Source organism: Melopsittacus undulatus, chromosome 9, assembly GCF_012275295.1.
Source record: "Melopsittacus undulatus isolate bMelUnd1 chromosome 9, bMelUnd1.mat.Z, whole genome shotgun sequence".
Lineage (NCBI taxonomy): Eukaryota > Metazoa > Chordata > Aves > Psittaciformes > Psittaculidae > Melopsittacus > Melopsittacus undulatus.
The window spans coordinates 42,556,532-42,570,531 of NC_047535.1; the positions used below are offsets into that span (position 1 = coordinate 42,556,532).

Below are 14,000 nucleotides of genomic sequence, written 5' to 3' on the forward strand. Positions count from 1 at the left end.
ATGTAACTGCTGGGAGAGTGGTGTACCTACACCTAGTTGGTGAAGCACTGTACAGGCATCTGCTACAGGTCCTGAAATTTCAGGTGTTCAGAAAGAGCCCAGTTTAATATTTCTTGATACTACAGTGCCTTGAAGCCCTAGTAATTTTGATCATACTTCAGAATTAGCTTTGTTCTCACATCGAAGTCTTGCGTTAGTTATCTGAGTGTCACTTCTTGCTATAAGTATAAAATCTTTGAATTACTGAATTAGTGAAACTACTTTCTGTGTTAGTTGTGTCCTGAGGCTTGTGGTGATTTCCTGGGATGGATTAAATCACTGCCACAGTACACTGCTAATAAGTATATAAATCATAGAATCATAGAATAGTTAGGGTTGGAAAGGACCTTAAGATCATCTAGTTCCAACCTCTCTGCCATGGGCAGGGACATCACACACTAAACCATGTCACACAAGTCTCTGTACAACTTGCCCTTGAGCACTGCCAGGAGAGTAGGTACGGAGCTAACTTTGTGATGAGCATTTTTAATGGTGTTTGGTCCTTTGTAGGCTAAAGCATAGCTTGTGTTTCACTTCTTGGAGGAGCAAAGACCTTTCTTCTCACTGTTCCTCATATTAAGATTTCAAGGTTGGAGATGGAATATGGGATGTAGGCTTGAGGACATTAAGGTGGCATCTCTCCAGACCTTCCATACTTGTTCTGTGCAGATTTATGTGTAATGTATTAGTAAGGTTGCCTGCCCTACCACCCCAGTAACCAGTGGGAAAACAGGTCTGCATACATTAATTATAGGAACAGGCGAGTCTTGGCAGGGCTGTGGTTGTAATCTTTACTCTTATGGCACTTGCAGGCTTGTTTTTTTGCCAGATCTCAGCATTACACCAGGAGACTAGCCAAATTGAAGTGTCAGTGGAAGTTACAGGACAAAATAACAAAATGTGGAGGGACAGTAATACCAAGAGCAGATATCTTCCTTCCAAAAGCCTGCAGTTGTGGTTTTTTTTGGTTGTTTCTTTTTTTGGTTTGGTGTTTTGTGGGGGTTGGTTTTTTTTTATTTTTTTTCCCAAAAGGTTATTTGCTGTTTATTTTCTTGAGCTATTAAATACGGTAACTTTAAATGAATGCTTAAAATTATTCTGCACTGAAGGAATGGAAGGAGATAAATGCATTGCCAGTTTTAAAGAAATTTCTGAGGGAGAACCAGTGGCTGTGGATCCTATGCCTTAAGCTAAATAAGCCTGTGGAGACTGCTCTGGAGGGGTAGCATACACTTGGGGGCAAATATGCTGAGGACAAAAGCCTGTGTGACACCCATGAGAGAAACCATACTTCGGAAATGGGCTGTCAGTTTTTTGAAGGCTGCAGTATCTGGTGGTGGTGCTTTTTAATTTTAGCCCTGCTCTGAGTTGTAACGGTTATGGTATCCCACAGTCTCTTGGGTTTTGGTAGTAACGTAGTACATGTTCTAATGTGAAAGTTGGGTTTGTTACTTTATTGTCACTGATTTATTGTCTTGTGCAATAAATTCATTTTCTTAATGCTTTTTCAGTGTCTAAGCAATACCCCTCCTTTGACTGACTATTTTCTGGAAGACAAGTATGAAGCTGAAATAAATCAGAACAATCCACTGGGGATGAGAGGAGAAATTGCAGAAGCCTACGCAGAGCTCATTAAACAGATGTGGTCTGGAAGACAGTCACATGTGGCACCACGTATGTTTAAAGTAAGTACTCCATGTTCTTGTAGCATAGCTTTTTGACAGAAGAAACAGTGGAAGCTAATATGCTTTCCACATATGCTAGTGTTAGGAAAGCAGCAATGACAGAATTTGTTGTTTCACGTTCTATCAAATGTTTCTCAGGGTACAGGGAGGGACTTTCTAGTAGTCATACCCCAGAACTGGTTACTGCTCCTTAATGTGAAATGCCTGACTTGGTAAATGACCTTCCGGCCTTGGAGCTGTTTACAGATGCATCAAAATGATCTTTGCCACAAAACTAGGCAAGGGCATGTGAATTGCTGTGAACTTTAATCAGTGGGAAAAGGAAAGTTATAATTTTAAAAAATAAAATTTGAAAGTGGAGAGCAAAATGCATTCCTTTGTCTATAATGTTATTTATTGGTGCAGTGTTCCCAGTGCTTCAGTGTAAAAAGCTGCTTTGAGCTGAAATACTGTAATGTAACAGTTGCATATGAACCTCTAGAAAAACTGTATCTATGTCTTTTAAGTGTAATGCAGAGAATGCTCCAGTAGTGTCCCTGCCCATGGCAGGGGGGTTGGAACTAGGTGATCTTAAGGTCCTTTCCAACCCTAACTATTCTATGATTCTATGATTCTAAAACAGTGAATAAAGCATCCAAGGAATGTGAAGAGTTTGCTTTTCTAGTGCAATCTCAGTATGCTGTGAAAGATTTGGATCCCAAATGCATGAAATAAGCAGTGATCTGATATTAATGTAAATGTGTGTCCTGTTACTGTTTAGGTTTTGTGTGGTATAGTCTTGCAGTTGAGGGTATATGTTTTTGAGATCTGGAGCAGAAGTTTGATGGGATGTAGAAATCTGCCCTCTGTGGAGTCATAGGTAGATCTGGATCAACAAGATGTTTAATTTCTGTGACTTGGAGTTGCTGGCAAATCATCCACCACTATGAAAGTTGGTCTGTAAACTTCCATTCAGAGGAAATATATGAATATATAGTGGACAGCAGAGGAAATATATGTATATATAGTGTACAGCAGTAAAAGTGCCTTAATGTGTGCTGTTCTTGTTTAAGGCTGGAATAGGAATTACTCTTTCCTAGTACAGTATCAGTTGTGGTTTTTCTATTGCTTATTCAGTGACAGTGTTAACTATCTGCGTTATATAAGCAGCCCTTCAATTTGGGCTTCCTTGCGGTTGTTACCTTGAGTGTTCAGAATGTGCTAAGCATAATTTTGCAAGTCTATTGGACTCTTTGTGTTTATGGGAAGACTCGTGATGGTCGTAGGACTGACCACTCCTTTAGTTAATTGTTGGTTTTCCTCTGGGATTCCTTCCTACTGCTGTTTCAGAAGCAGGAACACTAAATGGCAGTGTTGCGTGATAAGAGGTGTGTAAGGGCATGCTGTTTCTAGCTTTCGCTATCTTAGGCTGTTAAGTTTCTAGCTTCATATCACCTAGAGATTACTGTGGTGAGATTTTTCAGTGTTAAGTTTTAAGCCAGTTTTGTTAGCTCATAATTATCTTCTGCAAACATTTTGAGTCTTCTAGTCCACCTGCTTCAGTATGCTTTATAGCAAGTCTGCATTGTGAGAACTGTAAGCTTCTGAAAGAGAAATTAAAGTACAACCTATATATTGGCAGATAGGTTTTGTGTGCTGGTTGTTTTGGAGGTTCCTGAATTAATACTGATAACTTAAATTTCTAGCATCACAGCACTGAATGCATTCTTCCCTCTCAACACTAGGAGGGGAAATAAAAACAGTTGAAAAAAATTGTACTGACACCCTTACTGCATTAGAATCCAGTTCACTCTGATCTGCTGCTAGCGTAAGGTAGCATGGAGCTGATCTCTGCAAAAGGCAGGACATGAGTGTTTTTATTCTTGTCTTTCATACATAGGTAATGCTCAACCCCTCTGACTCTTGTCTCTATGTTTCAGACACAGGTTGGCAGATTTGCCCCTCAGTTTTCAGGATACCAGCAGCAAGATTCCCAGGAGCTCTTGGCTTTTCTTTTAGATGGCTTGCATGAGGATTTGAACAGAGTGAAGAAGAAGCCCTACTTGGAGCTGAAGGATGCCAATGGCAGACCTGATTCGGTATGGTGCCCTTTACTTAAACGCCCTGGGAAGCATTACCTGCCCTACCTCTTAATTATGGTTTGTGACACTTCCTGGCCTTCCAGCTCATCAGCCACACAAACATTGTCCTTGCAAAGCAGTCTACCTGGGAAGTGAGAACCCTGCCATGCTTTATGGCCTGGCTCACTCTTCGTGACACCTCATGGCACATTGCCATTGTCCAGCCTTACAGCAAAATGTGTGTTCTTGTACTGTTGTGCAGGAAGATGTGCTTATGATGCAATATTGACATCAGTATCAATGTTCTGAGTTTTCTTTGATCCCTCTGCTTGTGAGATCCCTGAGTGTTTGTGAGAAATAGCTTTTAATGTATGTTTTTTTTTCTTTTTATAGGAAGTGGCAAAAGAGGCCTGGGAGAATCATAGGCTGAGGAATGATTCTATCATTGTGGATATTTTTCATGGTCTTTTCAAATCTACTCTTGTTTGTCCCAAATGCTCTAAAGTTTCTGTGACCTTTGATCCCTTCTGTTATTTAACCCTTCCATTGCCCTTGAGGAGAGATCGTCTCATGGAAGTCACCTTGGTATATGCAGACCCACAGCGTAGGCCTGTCCAGGTGAGGCATGTTGAAGACAAAAATTTAAGTAATCCAACTCATTCTCTTAGGTTTTAAAGTTGACACTTGGCAGGTGACATAGAGGACATTGTTGTCCACCTTTGGGTGAAGTAGGATGGGGTTTTTTTATTCAAAAACTGGGAACTGAACATGTGAAATCAAGTGGCTTTCTAAAATCTCAGTTTGTGAGACTAGGTTTATTTTGCCTGGTATAAGCATGATACTGTCTTTGTTTCTAGTACCGGGTTGTGGTGCCGATGATGGGGGCCATCTCAGATCTGTGTGAATCGCTTTCCAGACTCTCTGGTGTTCCTGCAGAAAATGTAAGGCTAAATGCAGACAGTTTTTCTTTTTTGTTCTTGAAGCATTTTGGTGGCTTAGCTTTTAGATGAGTGGTAAGCTGAATTTAATGGAATAGTGGTGAAACCCTAGCAAGTTTGAATGCTTTTCTTTGATTGTGAAATAAAAAAGATGCATGAAACAGTCTGTGCTTACTCTGATACATGCATTGCAGTACAGAGGTGTAAGAGAAGGGGCAGAAAGCTGTTGGAATTTCATGTCCTCTGTATCTCTGTGGACCCAGTCTATGTGCTTTGTTTTTCTGATCTGTCTTAACAAATACAGCTGATTAGCTGCTGGGTGCTGTTATAGAAAACAGTGCTGATGTCATGCTGAAAATTCTGATAAAGAATAGGAATAAAATGTTATTTGAATTTAAAGTTAGTTTGCGTAAACTTACTTAAGCTTTTATTATAATTTCTTTGCAAATATCACTTGCTGTTCTAGATGGTGGTGACAGACGTGTATAATCATCGGTTCCACAAAATCTTCCAAATGGATGAAGGTTTAAATCATATCATACCAAAAGACGACATCTTTGTGTGAGTAAAATGAGAAGATGCCATGATGTGAAGAGTGCTACAAAGCATTGTTTTGGTTCAGGATATAAAAACTGATTACTCCTTTTTTTACATTTTCCCTCTCAAACATAAGCCTTCCTGTAGACCTTTTACATGATTTAGCAGTAATGCAGCACTTGTAGCAGCAGATCAGCATGTCTGCTGTTCAGTGTTTTCCTAATGCAAAGGAAGTTATGGCCCTGGGTAACAATGAAGTTTGTGTTTGCTCTGTGTTCTGCAGCTTGGAACTTTCTTCAAGCTTTTTTCTGAGATGGTGATCTGGATATCTGGATTACAATTATGCTTTCACTGGCATTATTAGGCAAGCTCAAGCTTACTGTTCTTATGCTCCAGATGGTCCAAAAGCCTTGGAGCTGTTACTAGCATAGTGTGAAGTTTAAGCTGTTGTACTCTGCCTTTCCAAAAACCATCACAGTAGTTATAGCACTCAGCTAACCATGACTGGAGGCTCTTGGTAGACTCTTGACTGATGCTGACACTTTTTGTGTCTTAACTATAGCTTTTGAGGAATTTCAGCAAAGCTGAGGGTTAGGTTGTGGTTGATGTTTTATATGTGTGTGGTGGATGGGATGATATGTCTCCAGCCACATGTGAAATCTGGTAAGGAATGCAAAAAGTTGTGTTCCTCTGTTGGAGCTGGAAAATGAAAGACGTTGCACATGAAGTGCAAAACAGCGTTTGAGGCTCACACCTGAACCTGAAGGGCTGGATTTGACCTCCTCAAGTCCAGTCTTCCTCATGTGAGAATAATCCAGTGCAGGGATGTTGCTTCCATAAAATTGTGCCAGTGTCAAGTCCTGCACTGATACGCTCTGGCACAGTGTGTACCTTTCCCTGAGTGGGGTGCTGTGACATACTGCTTGGTGCTATTCTGTCATGCTGTCTGTTGTCACCTTGTTCCTGAGATGTAGTATCTGAGTTTTTCAGCAAGTTCTTGTAATGTTGTTTTCTTCAGTTGAAGCTAAAGCTGTGGCAGGTTAGGATGCCACGGAAGGACCTTTGGCTTCTGTGACATCTGTTTTGTGAGGGTATTGTAAGGTGTTAGACTGTAAGTCTACCTCCAAAGTTAGTAAAATGTAAAAAAATCAAGAAGTGTGATATTACAATGGTAATTACAAAACTACTTTCCTACAGGCATAACGTGTTGAAAGAAAACAACTATGTTTGAATCAGGTCTGCTCTGGGTTAGGAGGTGGGGAGCACTGGCTGAACAGTAGTTCCACATGTATTTTCCTTTGCAGTCATCGTTTCCTTTTATGTGCAGGCACAACTGTAAATGAGGTGATGCTGTGAGTCACAGTGTCACAGTGAACAGACCTGGGTTAAAAATAACCCTCCAAGCAAGAGAGGCAGTAGGATGAGGAAATTTTGGTAATCGTGTTTTTCCATGTACACCCTCTAAGATGTTTTCAGCACTGTGAGGCAAGAGCAAGTGACCAGGCATCAGGGCAAGAATTAGGAGAAATATACTCATAGGAACTCCCTTTAATAGGTGATGCTGCCAGGAAAAACTATGTAAAGTAATATTCTAACCTACAGTTTAAAAAACATCATTCTTTTATTGAAAGGGAGTCTGGTCTCAGACACAACAGAGAAATACTTGTTCATAAAGAGTAGAACTTGATATTTAAAGGCAAATGCATATTTTATTGTTGACAATCTGCTTACTTTATCTGGTTATAACAAATCTGCTCATAGGTGTTCCAAGATTTAATTCAGTCATGGAAGAAATGGTAATAGTAGTGTTAAGGTTCTTGAATTACACTCTGTTTCCGTCTGTTAAGGTCTTGTATCTGCTGAAGTGAGTGTGACAGTAGGGACTGACAGGATATCAGTTCTGTATTAAGATCAATAAAAGGTGGGATTGGTCAGGGTGGGTCTTCATTTTGGTATTTCTGAACTGCAGGTTTGATTCTTTAGGGATTTTTACACATTTGCTGTTACTTACTTACAGAGCCTGAGGTGAGCAGGCTGTGAGACTGTAGTGGAACTAAGAAGCTTTGACAATTGTCACTGAGAGGATGTGGTTGAGTTTGAGACTAGGTTCACTGGGCTCTTGCAAACTGATGACATTAGGGATATGCTGAAGGGTTTTTTTCCTTTTCTTACTGCGTGTGTTATGTTTTCATAGTACCATTCTTAAAATTATTATTTTGATTTTAATTTTTCCTTGCAGGAAATGTTTTTGCTCTTTAGCCCATGGTCTGAGGAATCCTTGGAGGTCTCTGAATTGAAGCTCTTAAGCTGAAACTGGCTTCTATAAGTTTTTTCAGGCCTTCTAAATCTTAGTCTAAGATGGTTGAGTAACATCCTGCATTTTCGTTCCTGCACATTAGCTGCTTGATGTAACTGGAACTAGAAAACAACTTGGGTCAGGATACAGGGCAGTGTTCTAGTAACTGTTTCATTTTCTGGCATGGAGTCCAGTGGTGCTTTGTGCATGGCTGTCCTGGTGGAAATGGCTCAAGAGTGGGGTTGGGGCAGATAAACAAGCTTCTCAAGTGCTCCTCAAGCTGTTACGTTTCTGGCAGAAGTTATCAGCAGTCAGATCAGGGCTTGCTGCCTTCCTGGAGGTGATGTGCGAGGCGTATAGTGGTTGTATATTCAGATTGATGCTGCTGGCAGCTTCAGGAGTTTCTAATACCCCAACAATTTACCTTCTTAGATTACAGCCAAATATCTTGCTGTTTATAAAAAAAAATAAAATCTTTTTTGGAATCTTCCCCTTTAAAGAACAAACTTGCTTCCACTTGAAACTAAAATTCTGTGACTGAAATAATGTATAGTTGAGAAGCATTTTATTTTCCCAAAGTCAGCTACAAAGATTTGGATGCCCACTAAAAAGCATCTTGTTCTTTTGGCTTTAATATAAGGCCAATTCTTTAGAGAAGTGTCAGGAAAAGATTTGCTCATTATGACTTGAAGGGTGGCTCTATGTGTCTCTATAGGCCACAAAATGTTCAGTTTGGACAAGATCCTTTTGTGCTGGCTGGTGACATAGCTGTGGAGTGTATCACTAGTTACACAGAGTAATGTGTATCTCTTCTGTTCCTGAAAGAAAACTGTCTTTATATTGATTAATGAAGGGAAACAGCTGTTTTTTATTCAAAAGCATAACTGTAATGTTTCATAGTGACCCATATTTTCACTCAAAATTCACAATTGAAATAAATAACCAAACAAAGACTTAATAAATCATGGTAACTCATCAAAAGTTTATTTGCACTTCATTTATACTGGATATTGCCACAAAATAAACTCCTCAGGAAACTTCCTAAAGCAGTAAGTTGGGCTGACAAAATAATGAAATTGATTTATAAGCAAGAAACCCTTTGGAAGCTGCTTCCCTACCATGTTTTGAAAGCATAAGTTTTCCTAAGATTTGTTTGAATCACTTTATTGCCTTGTGTAGTGAGACTGGAGCATATCAGCTTCTCTACTAGGAGAACAGAGGTTACTGAAAAGATGATGTCTTTAACAGCATTACCTATGTTATAAATCCATTAGAAAAAAGGCATAGTTTAAGGATCTTGGGCTCACAGTGCAGCAACACTGAGTAAGAGGTATCAAACTGGAGAGGGATCTCTGGTAATTGTGGTACTTTTTGCAGGGTGTGTTCTTGGGTACTAAATGCTAACTAGATGTATTTAAAGTTGATGTATAATAAGCAACCTGGGATATGAGTTGGGACCATTAGTTAACAGTTTGTATTTAAATGGGGAGTTTTCTAGAATCAAAACATCTCTTGTACTTAAATTAGCATGATATTCACTGTCTCAGGTACTTGAACTCTTCCCTAATTCATATTTTATTGATTCCATCCGTTTTATATACTGACCATCTGTTCTGATTTTCCAGTAAAGTCTAGTGGCAAGACTTCCCTGTTGGCAAACTAATATTTAAATGTCACTACTTATTTTAAGGAATTGAAGTTAGACACAAAGTTTCTTTTACTGGATAGAAAATGAAGTGCAAAGAAGTAAGCAATTAAAAATAGAGTTAAATTAGTCCAGTATATTCACAAATAGGTTGCCTACATATACATTCCCCAAACTTACATTTTAAATTGCAGACTTGTCAGTAGGTCCTGTTGATTTTGAGGTGTTTTCTTGAGAGATCTTGCTGGGTAGTCTTGTCATTTGGGTTTGCTCACAGGTCTTTTCATGTGTTCCTTTTTGACAGTCACACTTAGAGAATTTTGGGAGAAGCTGTGATAAACTGAAGCCAGCACCCTTCCATGCCTCCTGCTAGTGTTTGAATTTCCTCACCTGGAAAGTTCTCTTCCCTTCCTCTGGGAAGCAAAACAAGGTTGTGTTAGTAATCATCTGTGGTTGTTTGCTAGTCTGAAAATGCAAAGAATGAGTGTGTGGTGATGGAGGGAGCTACAAGGCCTCCAGGCTCTGGTTTTGTGAACAGCAGCCATCAAATTGCCCCGTTGTTCCTTGCTCTTTGTCCCCGTCTTAACGGGCCTTTGCATGGAGTCCAGTAGATCTTCCAACTGTGACCAGCTAGGTGACTGTCTTCTGTAATAGAAATCAGTTGCTTCAATGTTTCTGAAGCTTTATGGTCTTGAAGTAACTTAAACTGTCAGTTTTTGCTTTCTGTATGTTTATTGGCATCGCCTTAAGTTGTCTCAGGACTGAAAAATTTAAATGGTCAGTCTCTTGCAGTATTTCTCCAGCTTTGCTTTGTTGAATGCTATAGCCAGAGCTGGTCCCCTGTATGACAACAGTAACCTCATTGGTTTGATAGATTTCTGATACTGGAGTTTTGCACACTAGCCAGCTAATAACGTGTGTCTCAATTCAAAATTCGAGGGAGAATCTAATTCTGTAGATCTCTGCCCCAGCAGGGATGTGATTGGGGAACAAAACAAAGTACTTTTGTATTGTTGTCTTTCTTTCGCCACCAGTGTCTGTTAAGTCGCAGCTTTTGATTTATGGCTTTGTATTGCTTAATTACTGAGCAGAATACTGCTTCAGTTGCCAATGTCACTGAGCAGGAACTCACAGCAGGTTGCAGTAGGAGTAGCATAGTTGGTATGTGCTTTACTGTTTTTCTTTTACTTGCTTGACAGAGGACATGGTCTGCAGGCACAGGTATTGTAGTTACAGTGTACTACAGATAAATATTTGCGAAACATGCAATATGTGGTTTGTGTAGAATCTTGCACCTTTTTTAGGTGACTTCAGCGGTTGGAAAAGCTGTATTTTTGGTCTGGTTTTCATCATAAGTATATGAGGGTGTCCTGGTTTGAGCAGTAGCAGTCATTTTTCTCCTTCTTGGTAGCTGGTGCAGTGCTGTGTTTTGACTTTCGGGCTTAGAATGGTTGCTGATAGCAAGTATGTTTTGAGTTACTGCTCAAATGTTTGGTTTTGTCCAAGGCCTTTTCTGAGCTCATGCTCTGCCAGGCAAGGAGGGAGGCCGGGACGAAGGAGAGGCAGGACACCTGACCCAGGCTAGCCAAAGAGGTATTCCATACCATAGCACGTCATGCCCAGGATGTAACAGGGAGTTACCCGGAAGGGCTGGAGCTCTGGGGGGGATGGAGGAGGTATCGGTCGGTGCTCGGTCGGGCATGGTGGGGTGAGTTATGGGTCGGTGGCTGGTGAGGTGTTGTGTTCTCTTCACTTGTTATTTGCTTTATCATTATTATTTGTAGTAGTAATGGCAGTAGTGATTTATGTTATACCTTAGCTATTAAACCATTCTTATCTCAACCCGTGGGGGCTACATTCTTTGGATTCTCCTTCCTAACTCTCTGGGAGCTGGGGGAGCAAGGAGGGAGAGTGAGTGAATGAGCTGTGTGTGGACTTGGTTTTAAACCACGACAGAGGGAAGACATGTTCAGCTTTCTGTGATTTTTGCAAGGCACCTTGGACTTCATGAGATACACATTGTGAATTGTTATGTCCCGAGTGGTGGGAGGTGCTGATTCTTGGGGAGGTGGGGTGAGAATCAGATTCCATTTGAAACATATATTGACTACAGAGAAGTCTGCCCTGCATGGCTAAGATATATTTTCCCTTTCAGCTGCTCAGTTTCCGACTTACCAGTTTTCATGGTATATTACCTGGCCTTTTGTGCTCTCTGATAGTAAAATTTTAAAAAGAAGAAATGTGAATGTTACTGGGCTTCCTAAGTGACTTTAACTCAGATGTATCCCAAAATGATACATCCCAAAATGACTCCTTTTACACAAAAGGACAAAACTATACATCTTTTTTCTCTAGGTCCCCTGAAAGCAAGGAGAATTTGGGGCTAGAATTCTCCAAGCCTGTACTTTCATGAGGCTTTGGATTCACCAATTTCTCATTATGACAGGCTTGGAAATTTAGTGTAGTCCTAATAAAAGATATGTTAATATTTAGCATCAGATAAGAGGCGTGATGCTTATAGCAACAAAGGTGTTTGATATAAAACTTGAAGCAAAATCACTGGCACTACGTGAAGGGGCAGTGCAGCCAAAGAACAGTGGGACTAGCCTGCTTCTCACAGCATTGTAAGTGTTGCTCTCAAGGCATGTTGTTCCCAGGAAAGGACAGGGAGATCTTTGGCAAATGGTCAGGAAGTCACTTCCATAAAGGTGGTCTGCAAATCAATTTGACGCCATTAGCTCAGTGTTTGTGCTGAATGCTCTCATTCTCCAGGCTAATCAGAGAACGGCATTCAGCACATAACCGAAACACTTACTATTTCTTTCTCTTAGGTTCTGGGAAGCCCAGCCCCACTAGGACCTCCGGCTCCTGCTCCAATGTAACACCCTCTCATGCACCATGCTGGTGATGTCACATCACCCAGGGATCCTGCTGGAGCTCGGAGCCGGCCTACAAGGGGTCAGGTAAGCACTGCTCAAGAATGAACTCCACAGCCCACTTCAAGCGTATCACTTCCTGTATTTCTTCTTAGTTCTGAATGCCTAAGAAGAAAAACGTTTGGATGGATAAACTAGATACCCTTGTTCTCTTAGCCTGGCTAATGGGGCATATGATACGTATTGTTTGCGTAGATAAAGTTTCACAAATTGATTTGCAGGTCACCTTTAACTTATAAAAGTGTGCATAGTTGAACAAGACATATTTAGTTTGCCATATATACCATGCTTTCTGCCTTCTCTTACAACATGCTGTATATTCTTTAGATGAGTTCATGGTCTTGAGGAACCATGACTGGCTGCAGAAATGTCAGGCTGGTTAATGTGACTGAGACTACAACAATTACTGAACTTAATCAACTCAGCAAACTAGCTAGTCCAGTAGTTTTGTATGGAATGTTTTAGATGGGTGAGACCTTATTGCAGACTGATACAGGAAGTTTGTTCTCACTTGCTGGAATGGGTATTTTCTTGTTTATAATAAGGGGTTTGTATCCTTCCCAAAATGAACTTGTATTTTATAAGCTTTTTAAGAATCTTGCTGGTTGAATTCCCTCATCCTTTTTTACCTTGCTTCTGTGTAAGACTGGCAAAATCCTATGACTGAATTTTATGGGGCAAACCTGTTATCTGAAGAAGTTACATTTGCAGTTTCCTACCTCCTAGTTTACTTGTTGTATGTATTCTGGCATCATAAAAGAGATTGGTAATATTTCCATTACCTAGAAAAGGTCAGAAATACATGCAGCATTCTCACCCAGTTTTTTTCAAGTCCTCTGTTCATTCTTGTTGTCAGCTTCTGAACCTATTGTAACTTCACAGCAGCATCTCTGCGTTGGTGTGCAGTGGTAATCCTGTTCAGATGGATCTGTGTGTCAGCTTCTGCAGTGGCATTTTCTGCACTTCTCTGTTCTCTTACAAAACGTACTTCTTTAGTTGTTGCTACGGACTGACTTGTCCACATAGTGTTTTCCAGGTGGAGAAATTTATCATAAATAGTAGCACTTGGAGGGTATGTTTCAATAGCATACAACATACATAAGAGCCTGGTGTTCGGCTCAGAGCATTTTTTGCTTTCAGTGCCTGTAGTTTTCGTGTAGCTCTGCCTTGTCTTTCTGTAGCTTTTCGTGCTCCTGTGCACTTGCTTAACTTTAGTTTGTAAGGGAATGGAAGTTACATACTTCATTGCTCACTGCCTCCTTTCTGGATTGTAACCACAGATCTTCAGGCCTTCATAATCCTGAATAAGACTGGTCAAGTCTTATCCTATTGCTTAGCAGTTTTCAGAGTCTTTTCAGAGTTGTCATGAATGATAAAGACAAGGAGTCAGTACGCAGCTGTGTAGTGGCAGCTGAGCCAATGACTGACATCAGAAACCATTTTGTGTTGTCTGGTGTAGCATCATTTTTATGTTCTATTATTTCCATTAAGTTGTAAGATACTGAATTACAGTGCATTATCCATTTTTAATCCATTATCTATTAATTCCCATTATTAGATCTATATCCCTCCTTAAACTATAAAGTATCTTAGGTTATTTTTTTTTTCTTAGAGATGACTGTTGATCAAGAGATTCAGAAAATGACAGATCCTGATTCTGATACGTCTGCCTCTTAGTTCTAGTATGTAAAAGCTGTTGTGAGGTGGAGTGGGTAGAAGGGCACTTGAGTAACCAAAATGTAATATTTCAGTGAGAAGTGTGAGATGCTCTTTTGCAGGGTGTTTTGGAGAATGTACAGTATGCTGGCTGCTTGTGACGGGTGACACCTGCCTATGGGTAATACTCAGCTTTTCCTTTCTGTCC

General features: G+C 40.3%; 1 protein-coding gene across 1 annotated transcript in view; it reads left to right on the plus strand.

Moving 5' to 3' along the window:
* The window catches only part of LOC101871505 (ubiquitin carboxyl-terminal hydrolase 4), a 38,485-nt gene that overhangs the window by 14,564 nt on the left and 9,921 nt on the right, over positions 1–14,000 (plus strand). Inside the window, exons 8-12 of the mRNA XM_034066449.1 lie at positions 1,551–1,724; positions 3,644–3,802; positions 4,178–4,402; positions 4,642–4,725; positions 5,189–5,283. Of these exons, the coding sequence (XP_033922340.1) occupies positions 1,551–1,724; positions 3,644–3,802; positions 4,178–4,402; positions 4,642–4,725; positions 5,189–5,283 (737 nt within the window). The remainder of the gene's footprint in view (positions 1–1,550; positions 1,725–3,643; positions 3,803–4,177; positions 4,403–4,641; positions 4,726–5,188; positions 5,284–14,000) is intronic.